Source organism: Panicum virgatum, chromosome 9K, assembly GCF_016808335.1.
Source record: "Panicum virgatum strain AP13 chromosome 9K, P.virgatum_v5, whole genome shotgun sequence".
In the NCBI taxonomy this organism is placed as follows: Eukaryota; Viridiplantae; Streptophyta; class Magnoliopsida; order Poales; family Poaceae; genus Panicum; species Panicum virgatum.
Genome location: NC_053144.1, coordinates 50,785,297 through 50,803,377, shown reverse-complemented (window position 1 = coordinate 50,803,377; position 18,081 = coordinate 50,785,297). Strand labels below are relative to the sequence as shown.

At 44.1% G+C, this 18,081-nt stretch overlaps 3 protein-coding genes across 4 annotated transcripts; 1 reads left to right on the top strand and 2 right to left on the bottom strand.

Annotated features, from left to right (window-relative positions):
* The first annotated feature begins 1,438 nt into the window (after nucleotides 1-1,438).
* Nucleotides 1,439-4,121, top strand: LOC120652044 (ninja-family protein 6-like). Its single transcript, XM_039929734.1, has 2 exons — nucleotides 1,439-2,165; nucleotides 3,538-4,121. Exons 1-2 carry the CDS (start codon nucleotides 1,649-1,651, stop codon nucleotides 3,960-3,962), a joined length of 942 nt encoding a protein of 313 aa, XP_039785668.1. The 5' UTR covers nucleotides 1,439-1,648; the 3' UTR covers nucleotides 3,963-4,121.
* A 187-nt stretch (nucleotides 4,122-4,308) lies between these two features.
* On the bottom strand, nucleotides 4,309-9,990 carry LOC120652043 (nucleolar complex protein 3 homolog). The gene is given in 14 exon segments (XM_039929733.1): nucleotides 4,309-5,017; nucleotides 5,093-5,190; nucleotides 5,582-5,721; nucleotides 6,174-6,488; nucleotides 6,650-6,786; nucleotides 6,865-7,035; nucleotides 7,175-7,313; nucleotides 7,707-7,870; nucleotides 8,132-8,234; nucleotides 8,326-8,492; nucleotides 8,494-8,535; nucleotides 9,030-9,223; nucleotides 9,410-9,582; nucleotides 9,702-9,990. Coding segments are annotated over 14 exon segments (2,523 nt in total). The 5' UTR covers nucleotides 9,866-9,990; the 3' UTR covers nucleotides 4,309-4,501.
* Nucleotides 9,991-10,282: 292 nt separating this feature from the next.
* On the bottom strand, nucleotides 10,283-16,285 carry LOC120652042. Of its 2 annotated transcripts, none has more exons than XM_039929732.1 (9): nucleotides 16,078-16,285; nucleotides 14,421-14,503; nucleotides 13,947-14,014; nucleotides 12,975-13,814; nucleotides 12,630-12,747; nucleotides 11,818-12,045; nucleotides 11,580-11,695; nucleotides 11,271-11,402; nucleotides 10,283-10,620 (listed from the first exon to the last, which is right to left on the bottom strand). In XM_039929732.1, the coding sequence occupies exons 1-8, from the start codon at nucleotides 16,078-16,080 to the stop codon at nucleotides 11,314-11,316; spliced, it is 1,545 nt and encodes a 514-aa protein (XP_039785666.1). In that variant the 5' UTR covers nucleotides 16,081-16,285; the 3' UTR covers nucleotides 10,283-10,620; nucleotides 11,271-11,313. The 2 variants fall into 2 exon arrangements, with proteins under 2 accessions (XP_039785666.1, XP_039785665.1); XM_039929731.1 differs by having other exon boundaries at nucleotides 13,920-14,014; nucleotides 16,078-16,282.
* Between the last annotated feature and the right edge of the window lie 1,796 nt (nucleotides 16,286-18,081).

Sequence of the window (18,081 nt, the reverse complement as noted above, 5' to 3'; positions counted from 1 at the left end):
CCAGCGGTGGCTGCGGCTTCCCTGTCTCCTTTCCATGTCTCCATCCATATCCCCCCATAACCACTGGCGGATCCAAGGCCCCGCTAGCCTGGGCATGTGCCCGGGCTCCTGGCCGTGTCATGCGCTAGTGAGGTTCTTAGTTTCTTGATCCAATGATCTGGAGAAAGATCAGTTGGGTCAAATACAATATGAACTTGCTATCAGTTGCTAGGTTGGCCCAGGCCGTAGAAGAACTCTGAGTCCGCCACTGATAGAGACCATCCATTCTTCCCCTGCTCGAGCTCGGCTTTCGTTTTTTTTTTCTCCGTCCACACGACCACGACATATCAAGTGGGGATCATGGCTGTTATATAGCGACGCGCCGATGCCCTACCTCTCTGGCGGACGGACGCCTGTCGCCGTCTGATTCGACCACGTGGTGCTGGGCCCCCCTACTCCTCGGGGTCCGTCCGATCCGAGGAGCATCCGACAGCGCAAGTGGGCGTGCCTGCCAGGCCGGCAGCGGCGTACGTGGCGGGTCGGGGCGCCGAAGCACCAGTGCACCACACCGAAAGGCGGGGCTCGCCAGGCCCACTTGCCGCGCCCATCATTTCTTCTCTCCCTCTCTTCCTCCTCCTCGGATGCCGCCGCCGGGGACCCCCGCGGCCCATCCCATCCCCGGCAACAGCAAGCAAGCGCCCAGCTAGTTGCAGCGCCACTTGTGCTCGTGCCGGGCTGCAGGTGCGTGCTCACGCACCGCCACGGCACCTCCGTACCTTCTGCTCCCGTGCTCCGCTTGCCTTCCTCCACCATCGCATCGCGGCGCGGCCGCATCCTCCTCCCGCGGCTCATGGCCGAGCCGAGCTGCCGCGGCAGCAGCTCCCTCCTCGTGGCTCGGCTCGCCCCGCCCCGCCCTCACGAGTCACGACACGGCAGCAAGTGTTCCGGGGATCCGGCTCGGCTCGTGTGCTCGCCAACTAACCCCCGGCTCTGCCCAACACGTGTCCGCCGGCCCGACACGCGGTCGCCCCCCAATTATCTAGCGCCCGTCCCCCCACCAAACACGGCTCCCCCCAATTATCTAGCGCCCCCACCCCACTTGCTAATCAGCAATTATAATAATCCCCCTCCCTCCCCCATCGGCCAGAAAAAGAAAGCCTTTTCCTCCCCCCAATCAATCCGAGGACGAACAGCGAGCAGCAAGCCGATCGAGCCAGCAGATTGGGCGGCCCCGTCCCACCAATCCCGCCCTTCCACGGTTCCACCCCCGCCCCCACCCCCCTGCAGGCGAGCGGAGCTGCAGCCTGCAGCCAGGGAAGGAAGGGAGAGATCTGATTGCTCGCTTCCCCGCCGCGCTCTTATCTCCTCCCCACCTCGCTTTCCAATCCGCGGCACCTGTCACCATACATTCCCCTCCCGATTCTCCTGTTGGGGGGGGGGGGGGGGGGGGGGGAGGAGGCGAGCGCGTCCGCGTTGCTACCCGTTCGGCTCGCTGTTATCTTGCCTCGGGGGATTCGGCGGCATGCGTCGCGGTTGCTAGCAAGCAAGCAGCGACCGATCGGCGGCGGTCCCGGGATTCGGGCATGGATTCCTGATCGGCCGCGCCGGAGCTCGCCTTGCTGCTTCATTGCCCGGGAAGCGAAGCGTCCGGGGAAGCTAGCGCCGAGGCATGGCATCCCGGGACTTCCTAGGCGCCTTCGGCGGCGGCGGCGGGAGCAGCGAGGGGGCGCGGCAGCGGCCGGGGGGCGCGGGCGCGGGCGACTCGGACGACATCGAGCTCAGCCTCGGCCTCTCCCTCGGCGGCCGCTTCGGCACCGAGGCCAAGCGCCCGCGCCTCGCGCGCTCCTCCTCCATCGCCTCCGTCTGCTCCGTCTCCTCCCTCGACGGGGACGCCGACGCCGACGCCGACGCCGGCCCGTCCCCGGCCGCGCCGCTGCCGCTGCTGCGCACCAGCTCGCTGCCCACCGAGACCGAGGAGGAGCGCTGGCGCCGGCGCGAGATGCAGAGCCGCAGGCGCCTCGAGGCGCGCCGGAAGCGCGTCGAGCGCCGGAACTCCATGGGCTCCTCCTTCCTGCCCTCGGCGCCGCCCAGGCCCGCCGGCGAGGCGCCCGCCGCCGCCAACGGCGTGCAGCTCAGGAGGTCCGTCGGCTCGCAGGGGAGCACTTCTGTCCCCACCACGGAACAAGGTATGAAATAAGGATAACCAACTATGCTCACATTTTATTTTTTTTCTTGGATCATAGTAGTTGCATGCAAAATTTGCCAACATGTGATCCGAGCTTTGGCCATTTGATAATGCGGCAGAGGAATGTAAAGTTGCCTACGAAGAGGCAATCATAGCAAGGCTGCACTGCAGCGTCCTTAATCACTTCAAACATTGCATCCCACAAGCTGTTGTTGTATTAGCAAGGAACTTTTTTGAGCACTGCAATTTGGAAGTCCAAACGTGGCCTAAATATATAGACAAGTTAGGAACAACATTTGCAGTGTGCCCCCTGGTTTTGCTTGAATCAGTGATTGGTGGCTAGTCTCAGGTTGTGTGGCTCACAGCCACGCCTTCAGATCCAAGCAGCTTCGTTTTTGGCATTTTATTTTGGGATAAAAGCTCCAATCTCCTCAGTTGCTGAGTCTTAGCAGTAACAAACTATGCCAATTTTGGTATCTGTTAATGTGGCAACATGCGACTGAAACATTGCGACCAAGTGCCCGATAGTTGGCACACTACTGACAGTTGAGATGTAAAGTTGCATGTAAAGGGCCTTGGGGGTCATCTCAGAACATTGCATCCCACAAGTTCTAGTTATGTTTTGGCAAGCCAAATTTTGAGCACTAAATTCTGAAATCCGAACATGGCCAAAAGAGAGTGATTTACATATGTGATGAATTCGGTGTTTGGGATTGTGATCATGAACAAAAATGTAGACAAGTTCCTAACAAGGCTGCTTTATGATATACCGGTAGTAAATCTATGTATCATTACCATGCTACCAAAGGTTAGCTGAACTCTCACTACTAGAGAATCTGGCAACAACGCCCTTTTGAGGTTTCCCCCTCTTCCAATGAACAACCAATTGCCATTTCTCCTCAACTTGCAGTTGGTTCCTGGAAATTCAGCTGCTAGATGTGCTTACTTTGACAAGAGTGATTATATTCTAGTTAATATTAGTTTGAATTGATTCAATGATATAATTTTGGACAGTATCTTGTCGTTTATCATGTGAGACTGCATGCCTTGTTGAGAGTGATGCTTAACATTAGTTTGATAGGCACTTACTTCTCAATCACAGAAAGCGAATACACACATACAGTTCAGAACTTCTACATAGCATTTTCAAAGCGTGCATATCAAAAGTCTCTTCTTGAAGCACACCACATGATATTTGATTTATATTCCTTTCTGTTGTTGGTTGTTGAACCAAGTAATCTTTGCATTTTCCGTGTGATGATTGTTCTGTGAAGAAACGTTGAACAATCTAGTAAAAAACAAACTGTTTCTCCAGTTTCTGCTTGCATTTCCCCCCACCAGAAATCTCAAAGTCTTTGCTGTTGCCTTCCCAGGTATTGGTGGAAGTGCAGTTTGCCAGTCCACAGATGCAAAGAGTCCATCAACCTCGGATAATACAAATGAAAATAACATGCTTCCTCCTCCAACCAAAGCAGCTGAGAAGCCACAAAATGGCACTTCCACAGAGCAACCTCGGCTGCGGACGCTTGGGTCCCTGACAACGAGAACGAGCAGCTGCAGTGATATCAGGAAGATCATGATGGAGGACATGCCAATGGTCTCATCCAAGGTGGAAGGTCCTAATGCCAGGAGGATCGATGGCTTCCTGTACAGGTACAAGAAAGGCGAGGATGTGAGGATAGTCTGCGTCTGCCATGGTAGCTTCCTCACTCCTGCAGAGTTTGTGAAGCACGCCGGCGGCGGTGACGTATCCAACCCGCTAAGGCATATCGTTGTCAACCCATCGCCGTTCTCGTGAAGAGAGGGTTACCCTGTTGTTGGTCCCTATTGTTCTGTAACATGTAGGCTTCCTGTTGGCGAGTTAAACCGAAAGTCTCTGTATTTTACATAAATTGAGAATGACAGCAAATTCAAGAGATACATCATCTGCAAAAGTTAGGCTTGTTTACAAATTGAAGATGATTTAGCCGTTGGTACAGGACATAAGTCTGGTACTCGGGGAGGACGTTCCTTGCATATTTTTCTTTTGAAATTGCTGGAGCAAATCAACAGGAACCGGTATTTTAATATTAATTTAACTGAATTTACTTTTTGAAATTTGATTTCTTTCACGATTTCTTCAAGCTTGTGACTGTACATAAAAATAACAAAAATATTTCAGCATAAACACAAGCAAAGTTAAGTTTTTCACTACGGTATCGTGTACAGAATCCAAAGAAGGGTAGCAGAACCAACTCCTATTGTAGCCAGTTAGCCACCACGAGAAATATGCCAAAATTGCTAGAAGATTACAACCAATTTAATCACTGATGTATAAAGATCTGCAGTACATAATGTTTAAACCCTTGCTACTTTTTTCCTAATGATCTTCAATTTTGTGTTTTTCTTCTTCTGCTTCTTGTACTCCTTGTACATGTTTATGGATGACAATGTGTGGTTCAACTTGGCCCGCAACCTCTCATTCTCTGAGATACCTCTTAGTACTGCGAAATGGCTCTGCAACTTCTCTTCGAGCTCCTTTTTATCCACTGAGCAATCTGCCTTCTGAAGCACATCTGGGTTTAGGGCGACAAATTCCTTACCACGCCGCCTCTTTTTGAGATTCAGTGACAATGCTTTGCTGGCTGGCTTTGATAATTCCCGTTCAATTGATAAGTCTCTAAATGCTTCAAGGGGGTTCACATTCAAAATCGGAACAGGGTTCTGGGTGGGATTCAAAGTTGCCATACTCAAGATATTCGAAGCCATTGAAGAAACAGAGATATCATAGTGCTTCTCTAGGAGGCTGAGCTCCCAAAGAACTGACGCGAGCGCGCCACTCAGATATGGATCTTTAGCCTCCGGGTTGTATTTCTGGATAAAAGAAAAGGACCACGATAAAAAAAGTGTTGATTGCCTATTATCAAAAGGAGATGAGAAGACAAATACCGCAACTAAGCAAGACAGAGAACCGCCACCAGAATCATTTTCCAACATGTTACGGCACTTGCTATTCTTTTGCAGAAGATGCTTCAGTGTGACTAACGCTGAAATATTCATAAAAAATGTGCATCATGGTGTCAGCTAAATAAAGGAGAAAAGATTATGCTTTATAACAAATTCACATAACTGTGTAACACTAGCCAGGGGATGATCCGATGATGGAACAAATTAATTAGATACAAGCATAATACTTGTAGTATATTCAAGGCAGGATGAGCCTATCAGTAGCAAACTACAGACAGCAGCATATGGGTAGCAAACTACGAAAACAGCATATGGGTAGCTTATTGAATAACTAAAAGTTGTCCAAATACTTCTGCACATCAATATCCCAGTTCATGCATCTTTGCATCCTACTATCAATCAACATTATAGTAGAAAGTTTGGCAGGTATCAGCTCAAAATAAGATAGGAACAACAGAACCCAGAACAAACCTGCAATGGCTTCTGCAGAGCCAAATGAGAGAGCAAATGTGGCCAAACGTTTTATAAAAGCAGCAGCTCTCAGCATATCCTGCTGCTTGCCTTCCCAAAGGAGTGTCTTTAGAGCATCTGCCAACACCTCACCACGATCCCTGAATGCAACAGAAAAGAGCTTCACTATGATAGATCATGGAGAATAACCAACATAATTGCCCCAAATGTATTGAACATCATAAAATGATGTCTCGCATCATCAAGGCAGGGAGGGGAAAAAGGGGAAAGACCACACTACAAGCCATGAAAATAATGGATATCATTGTCTACATTATCAGAAATTCAAAATAGTAAACATTCTAAATTGCAAGCTTTTTTAGAATAACAGATAAAGAATATGATGTACATGACAAAAAGCATAGTAGCACGTCCATGTCACCATGTGGATTTTCATGATAAAAAAATTGCTATCTACCGAGTGTATGTTTTTTTGAAAGGAATAATGCAGTGACACCAAAATTATCTCAAATTATTCAGATAAATCAAAACTAAAAAAGCAGATAGTTCTTCCTAATAACTAGCACCAATATAAATAGTCAAAAGGCAAAACCTGTCAGGACGATACTCCAGTATGAGGTTATAGAGTTGTACAAAGAAATCCTGCAGGTCTACATTCAATGCCTCAAGGTTGCTCCTCCAGACTTTAAAGGCAACTATGCAGCATTGCATGCATTCTGAGACAGAAAGTGTGCTATCATGGGGTGTTCCATCCTGTTGGTCGCTAAACCCAGAAAGCTTCTTGAGGCAAGCGATAAGTTCACCCATGAAATCCAAATCAATCAAATGTGAAAATTTTCCTAAACCCTCCAAGCATGGAGCGAGTAATGGGTGTGAGGCCCCGGGGGAGACAATATTGGCCTTGGACCTGGAAATTTTTAACAACATAAGACTGTCAGGGTGACAATTTTTTTCCAAGACTAAGATAACTTTCATACTATTAAATGAACACAGCTCAAGTCTAAAAATAAAACTCCGATCAATGTGATATATCTGTTCTGCTACAACAAACCACAGTCAAGTACCCACCTTAAATTTGAAGTGCTCATGCTATGCTTCAAAATACGGAAGTTTGTCTCAAAGAGAGCAGAAAGTGTTTCTCTTTGTATCCTTTTTCTCTCCTTGGGATCAAGGGTGAAGGAAACTGCCCTAAGATCTGCATCAACCTGAAAAAAGATATAATGGAAGTTATTATGCAAATTCACACAGCAGTCTTATAAAAATTGTGCCATATCTGATGTTACCTCCTCTCTAGCTTTTGAGATCAGTTCCTGTCTGGTTTTCTTCTTATCATTAACTGTCAATGGCTTTGGGGCCTCCTGATTTTGCCGATGTTTATTCTTCTTTGGTTTCACCTTTTGCTCCTCGGTTTCATCTTCTCTAAGATCTTCATCAAATCTCAAAGACAGGAAGACCTAACATAAAATGCCAGCACATAGTCAGCAATTATATGATACTGACTCATGTTCAGTTTTTTTTTCACAGAGAAGTTACATGTCAAAAGAATTTATAGACATTAACTTTGAAGGATAGAAGACGATAATCACCACATACCTCAATGCTATCAGGATGGAGCTGGCAATCATTAAGCTTCACATGATCTGCGATCAACCTTACTGCTTCAATTGTTGCCTCGCCACGGTGTTTTCCTTCATTTATAAATATCGATCTTATTGTTCCACAACACATTTTCCTACAAGGAATTGAAAAAAGGCCATAGGTTAGGTATGTGGACTACTTCAGCAATCGAATAGACTAGAAAACTGTTCTTAAGCAAAAAAAAAAACAGTACATTTTCAGATGAAATATTCGTTTTACGAATGCTGTTAAAGAAGTAACAAGAAGTACCACAACAAGCGTTATTTTGTATTATCATTTACTCTAATAAAAAGTTGACAGGTTATGAAACTTCAGATATGATTTAGTTCACTATAAGAGCAACCAATACAGGTATTCTGTTCCCCAGCTCTATGGTGCATTTTATCACTCCAAGGTACAAAAAATAAAGAAAGTAGTTTGACATGGTAGTCAGCTACATTATTGGAAAAAATTCATACCAGCCTAAAGTAAATAAAGGACCATTTACCTTACTACATCGTCTGAGGAGCTTAAATTTTTTGCCACACTGGCCAATAGGCTTTCACGGAAGTTAAAATGCGGAGCTGTATCTAATAAAGCGCACATGCATCGAACAGCCACAGAATAAAAATGGGGTTGCTTCTCCAATGATATCAATTTCTGTAGATATGCCTGAAAATGCACAAGAGAAGAAAATAAATTCAACTCTAGCAATCAGAACTTTGGAAGCTATCATGAGCATCAAAATTGAAGGTCAAACAGATGCAAATCAAACTCTTTTATCTCTTTCTACAAAAGCAGGAAGGTTTCTGGTTAAAAAAAATAGATGTGAATCGGTACTTGGAAAAAAAGAGCCATCTGGCTTAGTTCATGGTCAGAGAAATATATAATCAACTTTCTTTCGCAAGGTACGAATGATATGGAGATTAGGACCTTGTAGCAGCGGATAAGTGTGTACTCATAATATCTAGTTTTCTTCACTTCTTTTGAAACTTCTACTGCTAGCTCCTTTTCTGTTAGTTGCCTAATCCGATAACTGCAGTGCACATATAATGACATGTATAAGTAACTAGGGAAGAATGAAATCCAGCTCAATAACAAATAAAAAAAATTTAACTGTCAGGTACCTTGGAATAATGTCCTTAAACACAGCAAGCAAGGACATCAGACCAAGTTTAACAACTTTTTGGTCTTTGTCATTGCTTATGCTTAACATATCATTCAGAGATCTAATATTCGACTCAGGATCTTCAAGCATAGCCATCCCCAATTCAGCAAGTTGGGCTTTCTTTTTTTTCAAATAATTCCTCAGCCGAAAGTTCCTCCTTCACTTCTTCCTGTCATGCATAGTAAAAGGCATGTGAGAAACTAATGTCAATTAGAAAATGTGAAATTATGAGCAAATCAGTTATAGAACACTTCCAGCCAAAAACCTATGTAGTTTGTTCAGATTGATCCAGTATTCGGTAGACACATCGAGATAGTTCCTTCGGTTCAAAAATCCTCCTGTCTCATTTATTCTAACCTAAAGCATTATTATGTCAACATTAAGTTACTTAGCCTTCAAATTGGATATAGAATAACCACTTTGATATCTTGCTTAAGGTTGATGGTGCCTAGGATTCTTACATATTTATGACCAAACATAGCACATAGCAAGTTCATTTACATTATTAATATGCTGTGACTGGGGCAAATAAAGGAGCCAAAAGCTTGGTACGTTTATTGTATCAACATGCTGTGACCACGTAAAATAAATGAATAGCTAGAGGATATTTCCGAAATGGAAATTTTGACTGGGGCAAGCAGTGAAAAGGAACCGAAGTAGTACCAGCACATCTGAGTGTAGTTTCCCCTTTGGAACTTCAGTTTGGGATTGTGTATTTTTCACTTTATCACCTCCCTTTTTGTTCTTAGATTTGCCTGTTTGCTCATCTTTCTGAATACCCTGCTTGGCATCTGCACCATTCTCTTGAGCTTTAGACTTGATACTGCCAATATTTTCTTCAGACCTTGCTTTCTTTGCTGCATGTCATTAACATGAATGTAGTATAGTTATGTAAGTAGTAGATTAACACAACAAACAACATAAAGCTGAAAACACATCCTTATTCTTCAGAATTCAGATGTGATAGCATGTTTATTAAGTTTCAGCAAGTTTGCAAGTGCAGATGCAATGTCCAGCTGTTCTTCGCAGTGACAATGGTTTACCTCTATTGTAGATGAGCTCCCCTTGCAGGTTCTTGATGGGGAGCGCGTCGACGGGGTCCACCTCCAAATCGCCATCCTCCTCCCGGGGCCGCCTCAAGGCTTTCCTCTTCTCGCGCTCCTCATAGAGGCGCTCGACCTCGGCCTCGTCGTGGCCGGCGGTCCTCTTGATATACCTTTAGGAACCAGACCGGGGATTCCACGTTCAATCAGAAAAAAAAAGCAATGCAGCAGCAAAGAGACGCGGGGAATCGGAAGGCACGGTGCAGCGCCGCCGTATCCCAGCGACACCAACCTGTCGATGTGCTCCTGGTCGAAGTGGTGGAACTCGTTGCGGCTGTAGAACTCGATGTCCTCGTCGGAGACCTCGATAGCGTCGTCGTCGACCTCCGGCGGCAGCTCCGGCGGGAGGATGACCTTGTTCTTGTCCTTCCTCTTGCTGCCGCTCCTCTTCCCCATCGAGGCCGCCGCGGCCGGTCCCGGCTTGTTGTGCAGGAAAGGAGAGGGTTTGGGTTTAGGCCAGGGTTTCCCCGTTCGTCCGCAGCAGAGCAGAGAAGAGGAGGCGGCGGCGGAGAGAAGGGGGAGGAGGAAGGAGACGCACAGCGTGGGCTTTGGGCTGCTCGCTTTCCTAATGGAAACTGGGCCTTCACGTTCTCAGCCTGCCTTCCTGGGTGGTAGCAACTAGCAAGGCCCGTGGGCTTAACGTCTTCGGGTTTCCTAATGGAAACTTCTCCTGTGACAGACTACTCAAAAAATAATATGTTTCTTCTTCTCTCACTCGACTTTATGAACCACGACTTGCTGACAGCCTGCTTTTATACATTTTAATTTTAATTTTTATAACATCCTTTCAAAAAAAAATACCACAACAGGTGATAAAGGGTAAACAGTACAACTCTCCATTTAGCACCATTCAATCACAATAGATCAACCACACAAATGTGGGAAACAACGGATATACATCACAAGAGCAAGTTGCAGACTGCAAGGGTTTACTAGACTGATGGTTGCCATGCTATACAGGAGTTAGTTTCAGATCAGAACCCAAAAAAAAATGTACATCCTCCCGAATGATGGAGCTCAAGATTCTCCCTTCGGTTACAGGGTCAGAATCAGATGGGCACAAAAAGTGCGATGACTGTTGTATTACAATATGAAGATGCCCCTGGTACACGTAACGGAGAGTCCACTTGACCACCTCTGGATTTAACTACCTGCAAGAAATGATTTTGATCAAATGAGACACAGCAAGAGAGACGACCGAGAACTTTCTCAAGACATTAAATTCGTGCAACGAAAGTTGCCAGTAACAAAATTTTTGTTCTTATTCTTCTCCACGCTTTGATCATTGCCATGTTGGCATAAGACTTCCAGAACACAACTACGTATCTGTACATAGTGAACCCAACCAGAGGTTCAAGGGGTCTACAGATTACAACTTCCTTCCATACATCAGTAACCTAAACCAACAACTTTTCACATCCAATTTGAGTATGGGGATGCACCAGATGTCGCAAAACCCTCACTAGGTTCATGATATTGCTTTTTATAGGAAATTGAATAAATTTGAAAATTCTTGAAAGATCATAGTGCATAGATATACACTTATACTCTCAACATTTATTAAAGCATCAATTGTCAATGCAGGACAAAACGAATCATTCCATAGACTTAGCAATCGTCACAGTTGAACCCTAAGAATATTCAAGCCAACTAGGCAAACAAATAATGAAGAAAGATGGGTGAAGAAAGACAAATCAACCAGGCAATGAAAAGGTAACAAGTGTACAACAGCCAGAACTGCATGAAAGCAGCATCGACCATATCTTTCACGAGCAACATAATTTAAAGTTTGGCCATGTACCTTTTCGCTGTTGTACACTACCATGCGCAGGGAAATGAAACGGTCATGTAGTGGTTAAACTGAACTGCCGAGGATCGCTCTTTCCCTTTGATCTTACAAACAACCCCCATAAGTAGTTCTCACCATCTATCCCTGTTACCATGATAGAAATTAGAATCTTACTGAATGTGCATAGTACATTTGATATCTTTTCAAGTTTCCAAGTTTCCAATGCATTTAAATTGGGGAAGAACCATCATATATAATGAGAAAGCAGTACAGGTCATTGCTTTTCTTGTATGAAAGGGAACAGAGAATAGAACCACTGACACTGAGAATCAGGCGGAAGCACTTCCGAGGAATATATCAACAACTTTATGCCATCAATATATGTCCTTAGAACATAATTGCTGGAGGCTTCCAATAAATAAGAGTGTTTTTCATGCCTAAAAACAAAAGTGAATAGAAAAAAATGAATGTATCAAAGCATCATTCCTGACTTAATAAAATATGTTTCAGCACATATCTATGTGAAAGAATCTTGGTGCGGAAACAAACAGAAATGTACCCATCAGGTTCATTAGGAAAGAAGAACAAGCCAATGTCTTCATAAACTGGATTGACAATCTCAAAAGACTTTGGCCAGTCATCCATTCGAGGTAATAACTGCAATTGTAGATTATTGGGTATCATCTTGGCAATATCATAAACTTTGGATGAAACTTTTGATGGAAACTGGGCTTTAAATTCACCAAGATAAAGATTTTCTCCAGCAACCAAGACATGAAAGGATCCCCTAAAGAGCAAAGGATAGTTAAACGTTCCAGTCCAGGAATGCAACATTGTTAGAATTTGTTACAAGCTATGAATATAGCAGCAGAGATACAGATAACAACATGAAATATATGAAATTAGGATTAAGTAAAGAATCACAGAAGAGAAGTATAATGTCTTTTATGAAAAACATAAGTACCAGCAACATACTATAATCAACTAAGAATATTACAAGACTACTATGCCAGATAGATATGCATGCATACTACTATACTAGGGTGTTATTTGTGATGGGAGTGCATGGTCAGACTAGGAAATTGTCAGGAATTGACCAGAAACAGTCATTTACTGAGTTTTGTCCCGAATTTATGGAAACCGCTACTTGCAGACAAATTTTCCACCATGTTACATCACAATATATTAATATGTATGAAGCAGACTAAAATGATTACGAAATATTTAGAATTATTTCTTGACAGCTTGAAAAAAAATCATATCATTAAGAATCCAAGCATAGTTAATTAATTACTGCAGCTGAGAATTCCATAATAAAGGTAAAGATTGTTGAGATGAAGTTATTGCAAACTAAGAGGGTGTACAACTCACGTCCAACAAATGGCAGGTGGTGGGCGTCTTGTATACTCTACACTTGAATTGATGGAGAGTAGCACATCTCTATTCTGGTTCAGATTTTCCGTTTCAGATTTGCGTACAGTATCACCGTCTATTAGTACATTGAAAATGAACACAACGATGATCACTTAATTAGTGCACTTAATCCTCAGATTGCATCAGAAGTAAAATTTAAATATGGGGCCAAACTTATATATCAAAACTAAACCCTTTTTGAAATGTCATGATACTGGAGGATGGAAAGTGGGAACTGAGCTATTCCTTTGAGAACTGCAATACTAAAAAATCAAGATAGAATATGTTTCCATAGGGACGTACCTGAAGCACATAATGTTCCCATTTCCCTAGGCCCATCCTCAATCTTAGAGTTGATTTCTCCTTCATGTGTTTTCACTATCTTCGTTTCTCTAGCTTTGTGTTCAAACATAGAACCACCAGATCTCGTGTCCCATTTCATGTTTATGTCATCAATCTTTGCCTGATCCTGACAGGTAGCAGCAGATCGTTTCATGCTATGCACTTGCGTTTCAGTCCTATTGGAGGATATGCACTTCATATTTGAAAACTTTTTCACATGCGGAGGAGATGCAGGACGAACTTGTCTTTGCTGTATAGCAAAATCTGGCCTGCCCTCAATCTTTGCCTGATCACGACTTGCAGCAGCACACCATTTCAGGGCTTGCACTTGCATGTCACTCCTACTGGGGGATATTGATTTCATATTGGATGGCTGCTTCATGCTTGGAGGAGATGCAGGACGAACCGGTCTTTGCTGAGTAGCAAAATATGACCTATGCTCGATTTTTGTTTTATCATGATTTGCAACAGCACATCGTTTCAGGGCTTGCACTTGTGTGTCACTCCTACTGGGGGATACACATTTCAAATTGGATGAGTGTTTTGTATTTGGTGGAGATGATGGGTGAACCTTACTTGGCCGCACAGCAAATCTTGACCTAACATACGTTGGCCTTTGTCTACTCAATGATGCCACTTCTTCAGACGAAATGAATTTCACTTTAGCATTTCCAAATTTATTTGAAGATCTGGGATCAATTTGATGCACCACATTGCTGTGACTGAGGTTCAACTTCACAGTTTCCCTTTCCTTCATCTTATCACAACCATGCCATGGATTTTGGAGCTCAGTTTGCCCACCTTCATCATGAATAGAGAAGAACTTTTAGAGTAGTTGAGTCGAGTTTATTAATGATAGCAAAAGTGAGATAGGTGATCAAGACTAGTGGAAAAATATATATATACTTTGACTAGGTTTTGGGCACCCGTTACCATATTCTTGACATCCAGCACAATACCATTCATGTGGAACCACATATGTCAACACCTGCATACAATAACTTCAAATGGAAAACGACAAAACTTTAAGACAGCTAAACAAAAAATATGCATATTTATTTAAAACATAACAACTTTATTACCACAGAGTAAATTAAATGGAAATAACACATTATAATGTAGCCAAGAAAGTTTCAAGCATAATTCATATACAATTTTGCATTTGCTATCTATCCTGAAGCCATACTGGTTTCATATCATTACAGATATTCAGCTATCATCTACTTCTCTTGCTAGTTGCTACTCTCAAGACATCATTATGTAGAAATATGTCAAACAATTAATCAGCATAAACACACACACATATGCAAGGCAGATGGCCAGTTGTATAAGTAGATTTTTCAAGAACTTAGGATTTGAAAATATAAAGGGAAGAAAACTAGATAGGGCAGAGAAATAAAGGAGTACCAGTGCTCATAAGTATTGCACCGTGCACAGTTTGCAATAAGATCAGGACGGCTACCATTGCCACATATCTCACACACTATGTCCTGCAAGAAAGGGAAAATATAGCATAGTCAAATGTCAAAGACATAGATTTTTGTGTTCATCTAATAATTTCACACAGATCATTAGGGCATAGCCCTTAGAGAGGAAGAAATATACATTACAATAAGAACGTACGAAAACACATGACTTTGTCAAAGAAAATATGCGACAAGACTAAATCCAATGAACAACTAGAACCTATCATTACACCAAACCAACTTAAATAAGATGCATTGATCTCGCTACGCATTAACAAAGGTATAAATAACAGCAGAGCATCCTAGCTACCACAAACAATTATGTTACTGAACTCCAGTCCACACAAGTTATGTGAATTGGCTCTTACTCCATCATCAAGAATTATGGTGTTTTCAGATGTTTCCAAGTCAAACCGCAGAGGACATATTGATGAAAGTACAAGAATAACTACATTATTCTACTTTTTCCATAGTAGTTATCCTCGCATTGGTCTTTATATGGGGAGGAAAAATCAAACTGATCGAGCATGGCTGTGCTAAACCTTTGAGCCTCTGCTATTCCTGCCCTGAAAATGTTAGTCAAAAGTTTCCTAACAAAGAGCACGGTATTTCTCAGTAATAGCTACTAAGAGCATCTCCAAGAGCTTTTCCAAAATCTACACTCTAAATTATCATTTGGAGAGTCATTTGAGTGAAAATCGTTTTTCATATCTTTGTCTTTTCCAACAGCTCTTCTATATCTTATTTGTAGTCTAGAGAGCCATCTGTACTCTCCATCTTTGGATAACATGAAATCCGGAATAGAGGATATCTATCTTTGGATATTCATTTGAAGAGCCTGTTGGAGGCTAATTTTTCATCAAAATCTCTATTTCTATAAATTAGAGAAGATATAAAGAGTCTTTTGGAGATGCTCTAACACAGTACAATAAAACTAACATGTACTTGCAATTACTGGCCATTAGCAGGATGGAATACTGAAGAATACAAAAACCTAAGCACTGGAATTACTGAACAGGCGAACACAATAAGAAAGCTAAGATTAGAGAAAACTAAAAACCCTATGATTAAGCCGTCGGACTGATTTCATGTTTCTCGAGCAAGAATTGGACTGACGATAAAAAAAGAAGAAGAAGAAGCCAGTGAGATTAATTCCAAGGCTGCTTCAAATTACCGAGCATTATAACAGGGTAAAACAATCAACAATACAGAACACAAACTAGACCAAAAACACGACAGACCACCAGTAATAATCCCGTAAAGTAGGGGGGAGAACTCGAAAAGAAACGGAAAAGGAAGCAAACCAACGCGTCACCAAGAAAGCATGACGGGCGCGGAAAGTTGAGGGTTTTTGAGAGCTTCCACACCCAAAATGCAGGAACCGAATCCAAGAAGGCGAGTTCGATTTCGCTTCGCCACAGAATCCGCGAGCAAGAACGCCAAAGGCGCGGCCTTCCGAAACCCCATCAAAACCCCACCGCGATCACAGGATGGGTCCAAGAAACGCAGCGCAACCAGAGAAAATGCTCGAACCAACGCCAAGAAACGCAGTCCAACCACAGTGGGGAAAGAAAAGAGCCGAGAGAAGAAATTCCTACCATTGCGCCGTCGCGCCGCCGCGGTGCGGGTCCAAGACCAGGGAGACGAGAGATGGAGGAGGCGAGAGGGGGGTGGGTGATTGGCAGGTGGAGAGGGAGGAGCCGAGACCGAGAGGAATGGGGGGTTGCCCTTTGCCCTCCTCTCTGTTTTCCGTTGCGAGCGAGCAGAGCAAACGGGTCAAATGATTTTCACCTCCAACAATTACTGTAGTATCGTGGAAGGTCCAAACTACCCCTCGGCTCATATGCGAGTTCCCATGCTCGCCTGTGCGTTCCTTCGTCACGTAATATTGTAATTTCAAAAAAAAAAGTTGGAAATAACCTGTGGGTTTTACTTATTTCTTTTTACTTATGTTTGAGTTGAATTCCACTCTTATGATCAATCATTAGCTTAGTATTGTCACTTTCAAATTCCTCATATAGACACACATCCGTCACCGTCCATAGTTAAAATATTGCACAACTTTATTTTAAAAGAACGTATAAATAGAGGCCGCGCTAGGAGGGGGTACGGTCTCCTCCATCTATTTTCTTCTAAGAAAATAAACCTTCTTTTATAAACGTATAAATAGAGACCGCGCTAGAAGGGAGTCTAGTCTCCTCCATCTATTTTCTACTAAAAAATATGTAAAGTACACATTTTAATAGTTTTGCATCACTAGTACACTATAAAAATGAATATTCATTACCAAACAAAAAAGCAAATTTATGGAGCGGATTAGAGCATCTCCAACCGCTTAGATATTATATTAGCTAAATTTGAAGATCGTACCCCTTGTAAAAATAGAAAACGTCTTATAGTCTCGAAGAAAACCAACAGACTGTGCAATTGACTCTCCGTATTCAACACTGGCGTCCTCGGCGGCCCACTCCAACGCGCGACGCAAGCCGTTCTTGTCCCCGAGTGCCCGGCACATCCCGGCGAGGTCGGCGTTCTCCCGCCCAGTCGTGGCGGCCTCCTCCTCGACGGCGGACCACAGCTCTGCCTCAGCACCCTGCAGCAGGCCCCGGAGCTGGTCGACCTCCGCGTTGGCGGCCTCCAGCTCGGCTTGCGCGTCTGAGAGGCAGGCCTTGACCAGCTTGGCCTCCGTGGTGACCGTGGACAGCTCGACCTGTACAGGGCGCAAGCGGCTTAGCGGCGTGCCAGACAGCGGCGGAGCAGCACGGTCTTGGCTCGGCACTGCGCGAGCCGGCGCGCGAAAGGGCGGAGCGCGGCACAGAGAAGCGGCGGAGCAGAGCGGAAGCAGCTCCGAAGAAGGGTGGGCGGGCCGGTGGCGGTGGCAAGGCACATGAGCGGGCGCTGACAGGGAGGGAGCGCGGGGACAAAGTTGGGCGCGCGTGGGAGGAAGACGAATTGCGCGAGGGCGAGGGGATGATCACTGTGTTCGGCTGGTGTCCTCCAGCTCCGGCACTACAGTATTTTCCTCTCATATCGTTCCAGTTCCAGCCTCTAGCCACCAGACAGGTAACAGTATTTTTCTCTCACAGCACTCCAGCTCCAGCCTGCCGAACACAGTGGATGAGCGGAGGGGCCTCGCGAATGGTAGCTAACGGAGGGGCCTTGCGAAAGATAGCTAGCGGCGAGGGCTAGATATCGAGCTAGATAGCGAGGAGAGGATTTTGGAGAGATTGTTGAATCCGATTTTTACCCCAATTTTACTATTTTCAGCTAGTCAACTTGTTTTACAAAGACTCTTGGTCATAAACTATATTGAGCATGCATACCACCGAGATGTTATTGATATGAATGATATGAAACAACGCAAACTTGCTAAAAAACCTATGACCTCAACCTTGTCAGGAGTCTAAAGGTTGTCCAAGAACCATGAGAAACGCGATTCCTTTTTGAATTGTACTGTTTATTGTATGACATATTTAAGGGCAAATGTGTTGAATTCCTTACAATACAATTTGATTGGATTTTGTGCACCTTTTTTCGACAAATACTGCAAGCTCTAGCAAATTTAGGACTTTGTGTTCAGGATCTAGAAGGGTTTGTGAGTT

Bases quoted from the DNA above. Each gene is read 5' to 3' on its own strand.
- LOC120652042 (XM_039929731.1), bottom strand. The intron at 13,815-13,919 runs GTATATATATAT...TTCATGATGAAG, and splicing joins GTGCCCAAAACCTAGTCAAA to GTGGGCAAACTGAGCTCCAA. The intron at 12,046-12,629 runs GTGAGTTGTACA...TTTGCTCTTTAG, and splicing joins CCACCTGCCATTTGTTGGAC to GGGATCCTTTCATGTCTTGG.
- LOC120652044 (XM_039929734.1), top strand. From the start codon at position 1,649: ATGGCATCCCGGGACTTCCTAGGCGCCTTCGGCGGCGGCGGCGGGAGC. The intron at 2,166-3,537 runs GTATGAAATAAG...TTGCCTTCCCAG, and splicing joins TGTCCCCACCACGGAACAAG to GTATTGGTGGAAGTGCAGTT.